The 15,276-nt window shown below is 42.5% G+C and overlaps 2 protein-coding genes across 7 annotated transcripts in view; one reads left to right on the top strand and one right to left on the bottom strand.

The window, feature by feature from the left end:
• LOC149872929 (uncharacterized) overlaps positions 1-5,434 on the bottom strand; it is a 211,547-nt gene extending 206,113 nt beyond the window's left edge. For 3 of the 5 annotated variants that reach the window (XR_016440846.1, XR_016440848.1, XR_016440847.1), the window contains exon 1: positions 5,157-5,290. Coding sequence is in view for 2 of the 5 variants with exons in the window: in XM_090036899.1 (XP_089893025.1) it covers positions 5,157-5,434 (278 nt within the window). In the remaining 3 variants the exon portion in view is untranslated. Of the gene's footprint in view, positions 1-5,156 lie in introns of all 5 variants that reach the window. The other 2 variants (XM_090036899.1, XM_090036891.1) reach the window with 1 other exon arrangement.
• The window catches only part of MAP3K7 (mitogen-activated protein kinase kinase kinase 7), a 74,571-nt gene continuing 64,674 nt past the window's right edge, over positions 5,380-15,276 (top strand). For both annotated transcript variants that reach the window (XM_090036879.1, XM_090036872.1), the window contains exon 1: positions 5,380-5,810. In XM_090036879.1, the coding sequence (XP_089893005.1) occupies positions 5,721-5,810 (90 nt within the window). In that variant the 5' untranslated portion in view covers positions 5,380-5,720. The remainder of the gene's footprint in view (positions 5,811-15,276) is intronic.

Genomic DNA, 15,276 nt, shown 5'->3' with positions numbered 1-15,276 from the left:
CACCAAGGAGAGAAAGCTGTGGCTGAGGCCCCTGCAGCTGTGCTGTATGCTCGTTTAAGACTGAACAATATGCTCAAGAATAGAGCACGAACGATCTGGGCTCCAACGTAAATTTGGAGCAGGTAAAAAATCTTTGTAAAAATACTGTCCAGTGTTTGGATTGTGTTTGCTTCTGTTTCTCTTTGTGCGGGATTGGGGGTTCAATTTGTTACTACTTGTTAAAGATGTGTTACTAACAAGTTATTAATTCAATAAAAGTAAATCTTCTTGAAGATTATTCTCAAAAATGCCTATATTTTGTTGCTTTGATTAGTTTCCACTATGGCTGATATCTTTTTCACATTTGATCTGTCGACTTGCATTATGCTTCTTTCATTCATTGAGAAGTGAGAAGAAGCGAAAGTGTTTTATTTTAGTCAAGTGTTTGGTATTATTTCATTGTTGCTTTTATATTGTTTTTATTTTGGATTTTGAACCACATTTCATTTTCACTTCCTGCAACTCCATTGGTGTCAAAGGTCACGTGACATCACTTCCTGATGTGAGACCACTTCCTGTGAGGTCTTTGAATATGGCCCACAGGCCCACTGGGTGATAAAAAGTTCATGATCTGGCCCCACATTCAAAAAGGTTGGACACCCCTGCCTTAAGGCAAGAGCACTTTCCTAGAAAGTGGGAGATCTGGGAGTCTTGCCCTACCTCTTCATGCTGGGATTCAAACCTATATCTCCCACTTTCCAGGAAAGTACCCTAGCCACTGAAGAGGGGGCCACGCATCCTGCTGAATGTGACCCGCTGGACAGCCAAAAGGGACAAGATTCATGAGCCTACAAGAAATCAAAGAAGAAGGAATTGCATAATAGCTCACTCAAAAGTCCAGTAAAGAGGGCACTCCCCCAGGAAAGAAGAGTGTTGGGTTCTAGCTTCTGTTCCCGTAACTGTCTTTGAATTTTTACTAGACTGCCTCTGGTAACAAAGCAGACATATTTCTGGTAGCAGGGGACCCAAATGGCATAGCTGTCCACAGCAAAACATGGAATTGAACTTTGGTTTCCTGAGTTCTAAGCTTCCTTAGAACTCAGGAACTCAATTCTAAGCATCCTTCCTCTCAAAGCACTCCGAATGTAATGGGTGCAGATGCAAACCTATAGGCTCAATGATTTTTTTTTATAATTATTTTAGTAAGCTTTCTCTCTTTGCATGTGTTTATATGTAAGAAATATTTGAAATCCTTTTGCTTACTAGTATACAAGTTATACTAAGCCCTCAGAGTTAACAGTACTAATTAAAAGTTATGTCAGTCAAAAAAAAAAGAAATGAATAACTTAAATTATACCATCATTTAAGACTTATCTTCACAATGGTGACATATTTTGATAAGGATTGTGATTTTGCTTTTGCAAACAGAGAGCTTGTTATTCTTGTGATACATATTTCTATAGCCATTTCTGAAAGCAAGTGAACCTTACAAACAACTATAATTGGAATTCTCCTTTGTGTTCCTTGCTCTTATCAACAAAAAATAAAGGTAGCATGACTGTAGAAGAAAAACAGGGCAAAAATATACTTGGCAGCAACTGGAATTTGCTTGATATGTATTCTCAAAAGAGGCCTTTGAATCATGAAACAAGCCAAACCTTCCATTAATCTTACTATTATCTCATTTTCTCAATATCCCACAAACCCATGTTCTAGCTTGTGAACAAAATGAATATCACTACTGTATAATGTTCACAGGACATTATATGCAGGAAGACTCACTCCTCAGATTCAGTTAGCCTTAGAAATTAAATATAAAGTAAATGGCTTTATGCAGTAAGCCAGAACTGTGGAAGGAAATGTGTTTTTGAAATATGTGTTTTCAAAAACAACAAAAGGTATCTAGGGAGTAGCCTTACAGTTTCTGGAAAGTATAAATATTCTAAAATAGACATTTTACTAAACAATAAATTGTGATTAATTGATAAGATTGCTACTGGCTTGGATTAATCAGAGGGAGCAGTGTTTAGGGCTTAAAATAATATAATAGGGTAATCTGAATATGCTTCTTGTAATCAGAATGGGTTGAAAAAGGCAAGTATTGGCCCATTTGTTTTGCAGGGGAGGGTTGTATTTGTTTCTATTTTTAGCTAAATTTTCATCTCTTTAAATTGTTATGAAATGCAGTTGTTATTCCAATGTCATCTGAGTGTCTTGTGCCAATATAGAAGATTAGATAAAAAACAATGGAGACATAGATTCAAGAAAGTAAAACCATGCCATGGAAGAAAGCAACAGATCTAGAGACAGAATTTGAGAACTGCTCAACATGTTGGCTCTTCTAAAGAGCTAGCCATCAATCTCATGATGGGAGCCAGTAGGTGCTGGGCTCCTTTAAAAATCTGGCCTCAAGTATGAGTATTCAACACTTGAAACACTATTCTCTTCTGCTCTCATAGCAGTGTAAAGTGGCACAGAGTAGCAAAATTAAACAGCTATGTCAATGATCTGTACAACACTGATAAAAATTGCTGTGGAAAGGAATATGTATTTTTAGTGTATTTCAAAACATTTTGATATATTTTAAAAGAATCTGGAAATAGGTATACAGGCAGTCCTCCCTTGACTTACAGTGTTTCAAGTTACAACAATTCACACTTACAACATTTATAAATTGACACTGTTTCAACCTTCTGACGCCAGTTTCTACTTTACAACGCTTGATCTGATGTGACGCCATGACAGCAAACAAGTCACTGTGTCACCCATCTCCCTGGAGAACATCTGTCCAAACTTCCTTGGACACTTTCTTTAAGAAAGCAGACAAGACTCCAGAAAAACCTGGAGGCAAGACTCCTGAGAAGAATCCAGCCAGGAATCCTTCAAAAAGTCCAGCAAAGTCACCTCAGAGAAGTCCTTCCAAATCAATATGTTGCTATTTACAATATTAACACATTAATGTGGGCATTTTACTCATCTATAATTGATCGAATACAAAATTCTGGGTTATTTTTGGTGAAAAAAGGGTATCAGGCCTTGGTTCAAGAACCAATCCCCCATTTATAACATTGTTTCTTATGAGAAAATTGGTTCTGTTACAACGTTTCAACTTAAGCCGCTGTTTTCAGGAACCAATTGTGTTGTAAGTCCAAGGACTACCTGTATATTTAACTTGTTTTGATTTTCATAAGAACGGGATTTTGTTAATAGTTGTTATTCAGCATGTTAGATGTAGCACATGCTACAGATTAAGCCCTTTTAAATATCCAAAAAGAGTGGTCCATGTTTTGAGCACCTCACAATCTAACGCTATGATGTGGGGTCTGGCCCTCTCCAAGCTGACATGGACCAATGGTTAGTACCACACTCCTGAACACGATACAGTGGTAATCACCTAAACACAAACCTCTTTTGTTATATGGACTGCAAGTGATTAATTCCAGCTGCTTTTTACAAACTCTAGAGCTGGTATTAGGAGCTAGTGCAGCCAATAAAGGGTAGATGTAGGATCACCAGCTTTTACTTTGTCTCTCCCACCCCAGAGAAAAGAAAAAAAGCTGGTAGAGGGCCTGATATACCACTGTGTTACTCTAGGTTTATGTTGGTAAAAATCAATTGATTTTACTGGTGTTAATCTAGAATAATATGGCAGTGGTAGTTTCCTTTAAAATGTAATAATACAATCTTCTAATGAAATCAGAAAATAAGTAATGCAATCAGCACATTAGCCCTTGTGTTACTTATTTTGATATTAAATTCCCCACTTGGCATTTTGGGACTGGGATAACATATTTGTTGTTTGATCAATAGTGACATTTAAACTGTCATCTTCAATTTCAGAGCTAACACCCCATTAGTGAGAGTGAGAACAGCCAACTTTCCCAAACTAATCTTTTAGGTTATTTGCCGACCCAGCAGAGTGACCCTGTATCTGTAACACATGGTTCACATTTCAAGGTTTCTTTATAATCATATAACCATTAAAGTTAAAAATATTAGAAGACACAGGCAGATACTGGGACATATCGAAGAAAATATGACTTAAGGAGAACAATCCCCCGTTGCCAGCAAATTTAAGGAGGGGGAAGAGTATGGTCACACACATCTGAGTATGCTACCTTTATATCCATAGGTAGATATATCTACCTATAAATTTAAGGGGGGAGGGGTTGTGTGCGTGTGAGTAGACACACATAGGAATGCACCTCCTTACATCTCTAGCTAGAGAGCTATTTCTATCTATACATTTAACAGAGGCATGTTTATATAGACACATGTGCACGTACATTTCCTTACATCTATAGATAGATATTTCTTTCTATACATCTATAGACGTATGCGTGCGTGTGTCTGTGTGTGCAAACACACACATTCAAGTATACTTCCCTACATCTATAGACAGACATTTCTATCAACAGATGTATAAAGGCTATGTGTGTCTGTCTGGACACGCATCTGAGAATACTTCCTTACACCTATAGATAGAGCTAGAGATATTTCTAGCTACAGATCTAAGGACTCTGTGTGTGTGTGTGTGTGTCTGGATGCACATCTGGGTACACTTCCTTACATCTACACATACATAGATATTGCTATGTATCTAAGGGGGGGGGTGTTTAAGGGTGTGTGTATCTAAGAGTGTGTGTAAGTGTTTCTAACTACAGATTTAAGCTGGTGGGGGGGGGCATGTGGGCACATCCCAATACACTTACTTATATCTCAGGCTAGAGAGATACTTCTATCTCTATATTTAAGGGGGGGTGCAGACACGCACATCCAGGTATACTTCCTTGCATCTACAGATAGATATTTCTATCTACAGACCTCTAAGGGTGTGTGTGTGTATTTCTAGCTGTAGATCGGCGGGGGGGGGGTGTTTACTTCTAGCTATAGAGCGGGGGGGGGGGGGGGCTTAAACACCTCCTAGTACACTTCCTTCCATCTCAGGCTAGAGAGATACTTCTATCTATAGATTTAAGGGGCAGGGGGATGCAGACACGCACATCCCAGTGCACTTCCTTACATCTACAAATAGATTTATAGATAGAAATATCTGTGCGTGTGCAGACACACACGTCCCGATACACTTCCTTCCATCTCAGGCTAGAGAGCCATTTCTCTCTAGCCGTAGGGAGGAGGCGCCGGACAGACGCGCACATCCGAGTGCGCTTCCTCACCTCTGCAGACAGCTGTGTCTCTCCGTAGGACGCAGGGGGGTGCGAGTGGGGGAGGGGGAGCTTAGAGCCGGCTTCGCTGTTGCGTGACCTTCCTCCCCCCTCCCCGCGGACCGGGGCCAGCGCGGGGCGGGCGGGGCATCCGCGGTGCCTGCCTCAGTGCGGGCGGCCGTAGCGGCTCCCCCTGGCGGCCCGGGCCGGGCAGGAGGAGGAGGCACTAGGCGCTGCGCGGGGCTCCCGGGCCGAGCGCGGGGGAGGAGGAGGCGGTGCCGCCAGGCCATGGCCCCGCTTCGGTGGCCTTAGCAGCAGCCGCCGAGTGCCCCCCTCCCGGCTCTGAGCGGCGCCTTCCCGCCTCGGCCCCGCCGGGGCTGGCGGAGGCGGCGAGCCCCGGCCCCGCCACTCGCTCCGCCGGGGCCTCGCAGGCGACGCGAGCCGCAGGCCCCGGGCGCGGCCTAGGCCGACGGAGCGCAGCGGGTGCCCGCCAGCGCCTCGGATGCGGCCGCCTCCGCCAGCCCCGGCCCGGCCCCGCTGAGCCCGCGCCGCCCCGGCCCCGGCCCCGGCCCCGGCATGTCTGCGGCCGCCTCGGCGGACATGATCGAGACCCCCCCGGTGCTCAACTTCGAGGAGATCGACTACAAGGAGATGACCGTGGAGGAGGTGCGGGCCGGGCCGGACTGGACTGGGCCGGGTGCGGGGCCCGCGGGGAAGGGGCGGGCTGGGCGCGAGCTCTGGGGGCTCAGCCCCTCGCAGCTGTCCCTGGGCGGCCTCCTGGTTTCGCACGTCTGGGCTAGAGGGAGCGGGTTGGGGAGAGCCTGAGAGGCCCTGGCAGGGCAGGGCTGAGCAGGCAGGTGTCAAGGTGTGTGGCCTAAATGCCCTGATGGGGGGCTGGGGGAGAAGTGGAGTTAAGGAGGACACCCCAAGTGAGACAGGCCTGCACCGGGCCCCTGGACAGCCCTCCCATTCCTGGGGATGGGGTTGACTTCACTAAACTCCCACAGGTTCCCCAAAAGGAGCAATTTTCAACCAGGGAGAGCCATGGGCAATGTGCTAGAGCCCTGGCTTTTAGCCTCTTTGCATTTGTGGACCCCTAAAAAACTTTGACTGGAGGTGTAGAGCCCCACAATTTTAAGTGGGGGTATTCAGACACTTTTGATAGATCATAGTGCTCATTCACCAACCTGTTAGACATAGTCTGCAGACCACTAGGTGTTCATGGACCACAGGTTGAAAACCGCTGTCCTGTGTGTGTGTGTGTGTGTGTGTGTGATATGTGAGTATATGCTACATAGAGTATACAGGTTTCCTTTGCTTTATGCAGGTTCTGCATGTGCGAATTCTCTTACACAATGACCCTTTTTATACCAAACATTTGTTATATGCAGGGTAAATTCACTTTTATGCAATTGGTGTGGTGGAAGTGTGCAGTCAGCTGCTTTGTGCAGTGCATTGTGGGAGTGACGCGCACCAAAATATAGTCTTCTGTGTGGATCTGTGCTCCTTGCTTGTTGTCTGTGACACGTGTCTCTAGTTGCCATCCCCTTTATGGTAACATTCACCACCACCCTGTGCTGTTGGTGAGTACCACATTTGTCTTGTGGTAGAAATGGGTCTAGGGGTCAGTACAGTCAGGGTCTTGGAACGTACCCCTACTTGTTACATTTTATAAGTAATTGAGTTACATGCTGTTTTCCAGGAATGCATGTACAGCCTAAAGCGAAGGAAACCTGTGGTAGTGTATACAGCATGCATATACCATACACCACACATTATATGCATTTGGGATGTAAATACTGATTAAAAAAATATCCGTTTAATCTATTGTAATTACAACGGTTACACAGTTACTTGGTATGGTAACCCCCAGTCTGCTTGTGGACAGCAGTGGTTTGGGGAGGACTAGTATCTAATAGCTAAGCTCTATGGATCCCAGTACAGTGGCTTGCAACCTTCTTGCTGCCTGCCGCTAGCAGCTGGGGCTCTTAGACAGGCAGCAGGGGCCTGCCCAGAGCCTGGGCTGCTTGTGGCAGACAGTGGGGAGGCTGCAAGCAGCTGCACTGGGGTCCGCAGAGGATAGCTGTAGATACTAGGCCCTTCTCCCCCCTGCCCTGCCACCTTCCCATACCTTTGGAGCCCTCCTACTTCTCCCTTCCCTGCCAAGCCTTGGCTCACCATTTACTAAACAATAAACAGTAAGCTATAACCTGCCATCACTGGGTTTATCCATAAAACGATTAAACATTTAATTCTTTGTATCCCTACTTTGTACCAAGCCTGATGCTGCTTTTGTCAGACTCAATGGAACCCTACTTGGAGAATCTTCATGATTAAGAAGTGTAGTCCTGGTGGAATTCTTAACCCCAAATACTGCAGCTGCTTGTTTCATGCTGTTATTTCATAAACTGGCTACAAACAGGGAGTAACCGTTTTTGTTCAAGGACCGTGGAATACGTGGGGAAGGGAGTGGGGAATGAGGGGTGTGGAAATCCTAATGATCTCTGGTGTTTAGGTAGGTAAACCTCCCTGACTTTAAACCACCTAGTAGGGATAAAAATTATCCATTTAATCTTCTCTAATTATATTGATTAAATGGTTAAGCAATATTACATAGCTAGTCCCCGCCAGGGCATGTGGACCCCAGGCTGGTGCCTGTCCCATCCCACTACAGGGAAGGGGCTGCAGCTGCCTGCCCAGAGCACCATGGGGAGTCGGAGGCTGTGCACAAACCCACACAGATACAGGTACTGCTGGGAGCTGCTCCGTGGGAGGGAGAGGAGGAGTCTGTGGCAGGCCCTACCAGACAACGCAGCCTACATGAAGCCACGGGTGGCAGCAGCAGGTGAGGGGTTTTCATGCCAGTGCACTGGAAAGGAGGCGTATTATGGATATGGGTATTAGTCCCCCCTCATCCCTCCCTCCCTCCCTGCCCTGCCACCTTCCTGTTTCTGACGCACTGCGCCACTTCCCTTCCCCAGTGGACTGTATGTAGCCTGTGCTAAACATTAATTGGTAATGCACTACCAGTATAAGTATACTTATCCTTTAAACATTTAACTTTTCACATTTCTAACATACATGTATAATATAATATATAGTATGGTTACATTAATAGTATAATATATACTAAACAAATATGCTTTTCATCCTATAGAGTCATTAATCATATGCTATATATACATATCATGCATAGGTAATATATACAGTAAAATCTTTGTTATCTGGCATCCCCGGGTAAGGGGCTTGTTGGTTATGTAAAAATTCTGGTTGTCTGAAATAGCCAGGCAGGGGTTTTCAAATAACACAGAGGGGTGGAAGGAAGGTTGTAACAGTGGCTGCATGTAGAACAGTGGCAGCACAGGGTGGTGAGTGGCGGCAGTGACCGCTGCATGCGAGCTTCCCTGCCTCCACCCCTGTGGCTGGCCAGCCAGCCAGCCGGAAATTCCGGTTAATAGAATTTCTGGTTACTTAAATGCCAGATAACAAATATTTTACTGTAGTATAATGCAAGGCTAGGCAACCCCCTAGCACAGGTACCAGAGTGTGCATTTGAAGACATTTTGCTTCTCGTTCGTGTCTCGGGGCAAATGGCAGGGAAGGGGCCAGGGCTGCACTCCCACAACAAGGATTGGGCCCCTCATGGCTCCCACACCATCTGCCCTGGTGCGCCAGCATCTTAAAAGTCAAGGTCGTGGATCGTACTCTGCCCAAACACGTTGCTGACACTTGGTATCACACACATTATATGGATGCGTATGTATGCTATACATACATATACCATATTATGATGAATGATTTCATAAGGTGAAAATCATATGTATATGCTATGTGTAGGAGTAATGAGTTTATAAGGTGCACATTTACCCTGCCTTTTATCTTCTGAATCATGCAGGTGTCTGCACACCTAATACTGCATGACAACTTATGGCACCTTTAAAAGGATCTGGTGGCATGCCACAGCACCCTGGTTTAGGGGATCACTGCTTCAGGGGAACTTTAACAGAGGCTAATACAGCTGTATTTCAGTTAGACTTTATCACAGGGAAATGGAGGAGGATTGTTCAGCTCCATTTAATGCACCCATTGAGTGTTTAATTTTGGGTGTCCTTGTTCTTTTCTCCACTTCTCTTCCTAATACTGGTGTTATCAGGGTATTAAGGTGCTACATGTTATCTTTGCCTCTTAGGGGTATTGTATTTTGTATAGGTATACATTCATGAAATGGGCCTCTCTCTTTTGATTAAAGTGAAACTACAGTGTCTGTGGTGCTTACATGAATATTGCATTTGTGATCTGTATTGCATCTTTGTTATCTGATTATGTAGGAAGTGACACTTATTTTTCCATTTAGGTTAGTGAAAAACATTTTTCCTCAAACTGTTATGTTGGGAGCTTAGTTGTAAAGGAATTACCTTGAATTCCTTTGATGTTGGAAAGTAATTGTTAGAGAGGTTCTTGATGATGTATTTGAGACCACTTTGGATTTTCTGGTGACGTAGAGTGGACTAGATACTTTGCTAAAAGGTTTGTTGTAGCATCATGCTTGCTAAGGCCCTGTTACTTCAAGGTGTTCCATGAAGGTAGACACCCCCTGCTCTATTTGTGTGAAGCCTTTGTTGAAATAACATTGTTCCATATGGGAAACATGCAAATAATTGTGCTTAGACAGCTTGGATCCATAGTGTAGTCTGTCCTTGGTCACGTGATGCAGCTTTATTCTAGGCATCTTAGAGGTCTGAAGAAACATGGCTGTTTTGATGTCATCCTCGCTTAACCTGATTACATCTTGGTCATTTCCATTTCAGAGGAGGCTGGATTCTAAAGGGCATCCCGGACAGACCTTCCCAGTACCTTTAGTGGGATTTACATATACAAAGCAACTAGCAAAGTCTGAACCTAACAGACTTTGGATCTGATAGGGTTCTTTCTATCTTTGTGCTTGTAATTCCTTATGCTTGTTCCTTCTGGTGTAGTAAGATCTTAACCTCTTCTACTAAACGTAATAATTATATGGAAGTGAATTTAGTTTTATGTAGCAGCTAAATAGCATCTCAACTATAAAAAAAATAATTTGCTAAATACTGACAGTTTGTATGGGGATAAAAATTCAGTGAGGCTAAACAATCGTAGTGTTTATAAATGTAGGTTGAGAGGAAATCTCTGTGGTATCTTCTGCTCAGTTCAAAAAGTCACGGTTACTTAAACTTCTACGCTGACACATACTGGAATCCTGTAGATGATAACTTTGGCTTAATTGCTCTTCCAGAGGATTTCCTTTTTCCCTTTCTATAAACAAACAAATCATGATTTTACTTTTCTCCTAGTACAATATACACATTCTTCTTCCTCTGCCTCATTCACTTGTAGAGGAATTGAAAATACTTTTGCATTTGATGTAAACTGAAATTGTATGTTGCCCATGGTCAGTGGTACCAAGTAACCAAGCAGTAGATAAGTCATTTTTATCTAGTTCTTACCCCACGAGGAATATAAAATTCATGGGGAATTTAGAAATTAAATCAAAGTTATGGCATATAGGAGCGAGTATGTATAATGCACGTAATATATCACAGTTAGTAGTTTCAACAAGTAAAATGTTACATGAATATCTTCACAGTAATGTTGTGAAGTCTTATCAACAAGAATTACACTACCATTACACTAATAGAAAATTGATATAACTAGAGTTGTCTTTCTCAGATTTGATAGTCAAATCTTGGCACTCTCTTCTGTATGCACACTAACCTGCACAGGCAGGTTATAGTGAACCAAAAGTATGTGCACCAATGGTGCCTGAACAAGGCAAGGACCTAACAGTCCTAACATTGCTTGGTACTCCAGGATACCCTTGAAATGATCTCAAGACACCCCTGGTGAGTGCTGTGCCACCCTGGTTGGGAGTCACTGGAGTATGCTGTAATTAAGGACATTCTGTGCACTAGAAGAAAACTGTCCGTACTGTTTGCATAAGAATCTTACAGAATCCTAAGAGACAGCCTCTATAAGGCAGGTGAAATGATCAAATGTTATGACAGTATGCAGACCTCAGTTCAGGTGTCTGAAAAGAAAGCATTAACAAAGCTTGCCTGAAGACCCCTCAGAAATGCTTACATAATCATAGTTTTGCTCCAGTATTATCAAGGCAGTCTTGCCAACAGAGAACAGTGCCACTCTGCCACTAGTTTATTAATAGATATTGAAGTTCTGGAATAGCTACAGGTCCCAAGTTCATGCTAAAAATTGTGAGATCTATGTGTGTGCTTTGTTTGATTTGTCCAAGTTTTACTGGATAACAGAATGAATATACCGTGTTTTATTTTAGCTAGTCTGGGCACCTCTGCCAGCAGCTGATACCACCAGAATCACTCTAGCAGCTGATACCACCAGAATCTCAGCTCCTTCTCACTTCTCCAGCTTCCACTGCTTGACCTTGCTCTTAGGGACCGATCTGCAGGAGCCCACTGCCAGGTGCCTCAAAGGGCCTCAGGGACCGAGTGCAATGCAGTGTGGACCACACTGCAGCAAGGCACTTGCTGGGCAGCACAACAGGAGGGACCCTTGTGATGTGGCATGCACAGCATAGGGGCACTGTTGTGGAGGGGGCATGACCCACATGACATGCAACCAGGGAAGCAAGCAACCTACATGGTTGGTGTGTGGCCAGAGACACTCAAAACAGCCCTGGTATAACACACAGGGGGAAAGAAATGCCAATTAAGACATGATATTCCAAACACATTTTCTTGTTGTTAACATTTTGGTTTCGGATTATTGTTCTTTTTCATTTTTTTCTGTTGTTTTCCATAGCAGTTTGCTTTTGCTACAAGCTCACACTAGCAGTGATTCAGACGTAGTACTAAATGGTTGCTATGTCTCTTCTCGGTTTGAGCAGGGCAGAATGTACACAATTTGCTTTTATGTCAGGTACTCCTTGGCATCCAGCTTGTAAAAAGTTAGTCACCTTTTTATGCAAAAATATAAGAGAATAGTATTATGTATGCTATATTACACTTCTTCACACTCAAAAATGACTTCTAAACTGCCTTAAGGCATGTAGCATTTGAAAGCTAGCTTCCACATTTTTCCTGAAGTATTATAATTTATTTTAATTTTAACAGTTTACTTAAAAAGTAGCAAGAAAGACACTCTGTAGGAGTCTCCTTTTTAAGATGAAGTGATAAACTTTCTAAATATATTTCTTAAAAAGTCCTATTTTAAGATTCCAAACCACTAGGAGAACTCAATATGTAATGTATACATCTACATTTAAAACACTGCGAACAGCTGAATATAATTTTGTCTAGTGACTTGGCCCTAGATTTTGCATTCCCTTACAACCCTTAAACCAGCAGTTCTCAATCTTTTTAGACCAGAGACATCCCTCCATAACTTTTGCAGATTGAGTGGATCTCCAAAACTAATTCATTACAAGATTTACCTCCTTGCAGAGGGGCAGGCGGTAGGATCAGGGGAGCAGCTAGGCAAGGAGAGCCTGAGCCTGCCTTTATCTGGCTATCTCTTCACATTTCCTGCAGCAGCACCCCAGGGTGCCCCATCACACCAGTCAATCACTGTCCATTCAGCTAGTTAGTTACACGCATGGCGTATGAGCCCTTGCTTTGCTCTTTTGACGCAGGGAAGTAACTGAAGGGAAAGCATCTCCCATATATTAGTGATACCATTTTTTGCAACAGAAACCTGAAGTTGGGCCTTGCCATGTAGGGAAGCTTTGTGGTTGGTTTTTATTAGTATTGTTTTCCCCCTTCATTTTATTATGGTCTTTTACTGATATAATTATTAAATAGCACCATTTTACCAACCTGAGATCCTGCCATCTTATGTAGATTGATGTTTGTCTTGCACTTTTTATAAATGTAGGGATTTTACCTAGAATCCTAACCATTTTCTAAAGCCTTAATCCCGTAAAGATTTGCACATAGTCTTTACTTTATACAAATACATAGTCCTTTTTAAATCACTGGAACCACTTGCATTATATAAATCTTGCTTAAATTGGTTCAGGAGTAGTAGGTAACTGTCAGTCCTCTGGTTCATGGTATATGCATAAGCAGTCCAGTCACCAAGACATTTGACATGCATGCCTAAGCAAGAGTATGGAGGAGTGGAGGCTACCCAGGATCTACCACCACCCCTTTAGACAATTGAGACAGAATCCAAAGTCCAGACATTCAGTGCCTCAATGGTTGTAGTTTCTTCCAGAGGGCAACAGATAAGAACTGCTGCTGACTGCGTAACACCTCAGCAAGGGCACATTTCTGTCAGGGTGTCCCCTTAGCTTTTCTCCAACCAAGGAGTATCCACAAGGCAGTAGGGGCTAGGATTTTGAGGCACCCTATACTCGCCTTACTCTGGAGGTTGCAGTATTGGTATTTTATAGGCACTACCCCGCCATGAGTAGCCCCACCACATTGCACCAGTTGGATCCAGTGTACTGTCATACCCTGGATGCTTCAGGGGTAGTTTCAGTAATTACATTCTTTCTGTTTGACGTGCACGTACAGTTTGCTGGATGCAGTATCGTTTTGCTTCGGTCATATGATCCATTTATAGAGGCGTTGCTTAATATTGTGCACTCTGACTTTTTCACTGTATGGTTAAACTAACACACAGTGCTCTTCAAACTGTATATAATCTAATGTATTTAATGTGTTGTAATACATTGCCATTGTTGGAAAAGAACTGATAGTTTGCATAATATTTTTATTCCTACCTCTTGTCATAAGATACAAGTTACACAAATATACGTAACCATTAACACTACTAAATATCACATAAGTTACAGGTAGGATAGTTAAAAACTTCAGTTAATAAATAAATTAGTTACTTATATGAAGCACCCAGGAGACCCATTGCTAGGTGTTTACAAACGTATGAAAAATACTATCACTTTGTGTTCACTTAGTCTCATGACTTTAGCACTGCATGACATTCTCCTCATTAAAAATTTTAGCATAATAGAAAACCACTATAGCATGTATTCGGTGGATTAAACCCTGGCTAATTTATAAACATCAAAGCATAACTAAATAAGAAAACAGAAGATCAAGGGTTTCTTTTTTTAGTGGGTTCCCACAGGAATTGGTTCTCTACCTAATGCTACTTAATGATTTTATCAGTGATAGTAATATAAAAACATGCTTGAAAGCTTGCATGTCTGCAAATACTGGTGGATTGGTGAATAACAACAATAGTAATTCAACAATAATAGTTTATTAAGAAATCTGTATTGAATAGAATTCACCTATAATCAAACAGCATGCATTTTAATATAACCAAATGTAAGGCAGTATACCTGAGGACAGAAAGAAAGGTCATACTTACAGGAAATAGGATTATTTCTTGGAAAGCAGAGCAGTGCTGTGGCTAAAAGCACTAATATTTTTTTTATGTCCATATGTGAAAAAGGACTATAGAACAGGAGCATGGGGATGATGTTACCTCAGAGCACAGTCCCAACGAAACACATTATGTGGAGCTGTGGTTCCTACTTTCTAAAAACAATAAGAAGTGTAAAAATGAGTCAGAAAAGAGCAACAAGAAAGAGCTGAGGTCTGGAAAATATGCTTTGCAACATGGCATTTTGGGTTCCTAGCATGAATCATGTAGCAGTTAGCCTTGAGTAACCCAGAATATTTCTCATCCTTCTAGTTGCAGTTGGTAGCAGCTGCTGTGTGTGGTACGGTGAGTGTGGGAAATTAAGTCTTAATTGTATCAAGTTAGGAGCTTAGAAACAAAAACCTAAGAATTAGCTGGCATTTAATTTTTGGCATCAGTTTTTCTGGTCTATCTAAATAGATGTTTTGTTGAATTTTTTTTAACTTATACGCTTGCTTTAAAAATATCTTTGTGTAGACATCTTATAGGGCTTGCTTCTGGGATAAAGTTTCTATATAGCAATCTATAGCAACAGCTATAGATTGTCAATTTGTAGGACAGTGTCTACTCTGCACTCATTTCCTGTTTGGACTCTTCACATGCAGCAAGAGCCTATCTCTGGGAAAGTAACTACAAAAGTAAGCCAGACTGTGAATCTACTGCATGCTAGCTACTCTTCTCAGATTCCCTGTGTACATGCTCTTGATTTCCAGTAATTGTGAAGTACAGGCAA

This window comes from Crocodylus siamensis, chromosome 1 (assembly GCF_052110815.1).
Source record: "Crocodylus siamensis isolate JL-2025a chromosome 1, ASM5211081v1, whole genome shotgun sequence".
Classification (NCBI taxonomy): domain Eukaryota; kingdom Metazoa; phylum Chordata; order Crocodylia; family Crocodylidae; genus Crocodylus; species Crocodylus siamensis.
The sequence above is the reverse complement of the archived record's forward strand: the minus strand, read 5'-3'. Positions and strand labels throughout refer to the sequence as shown.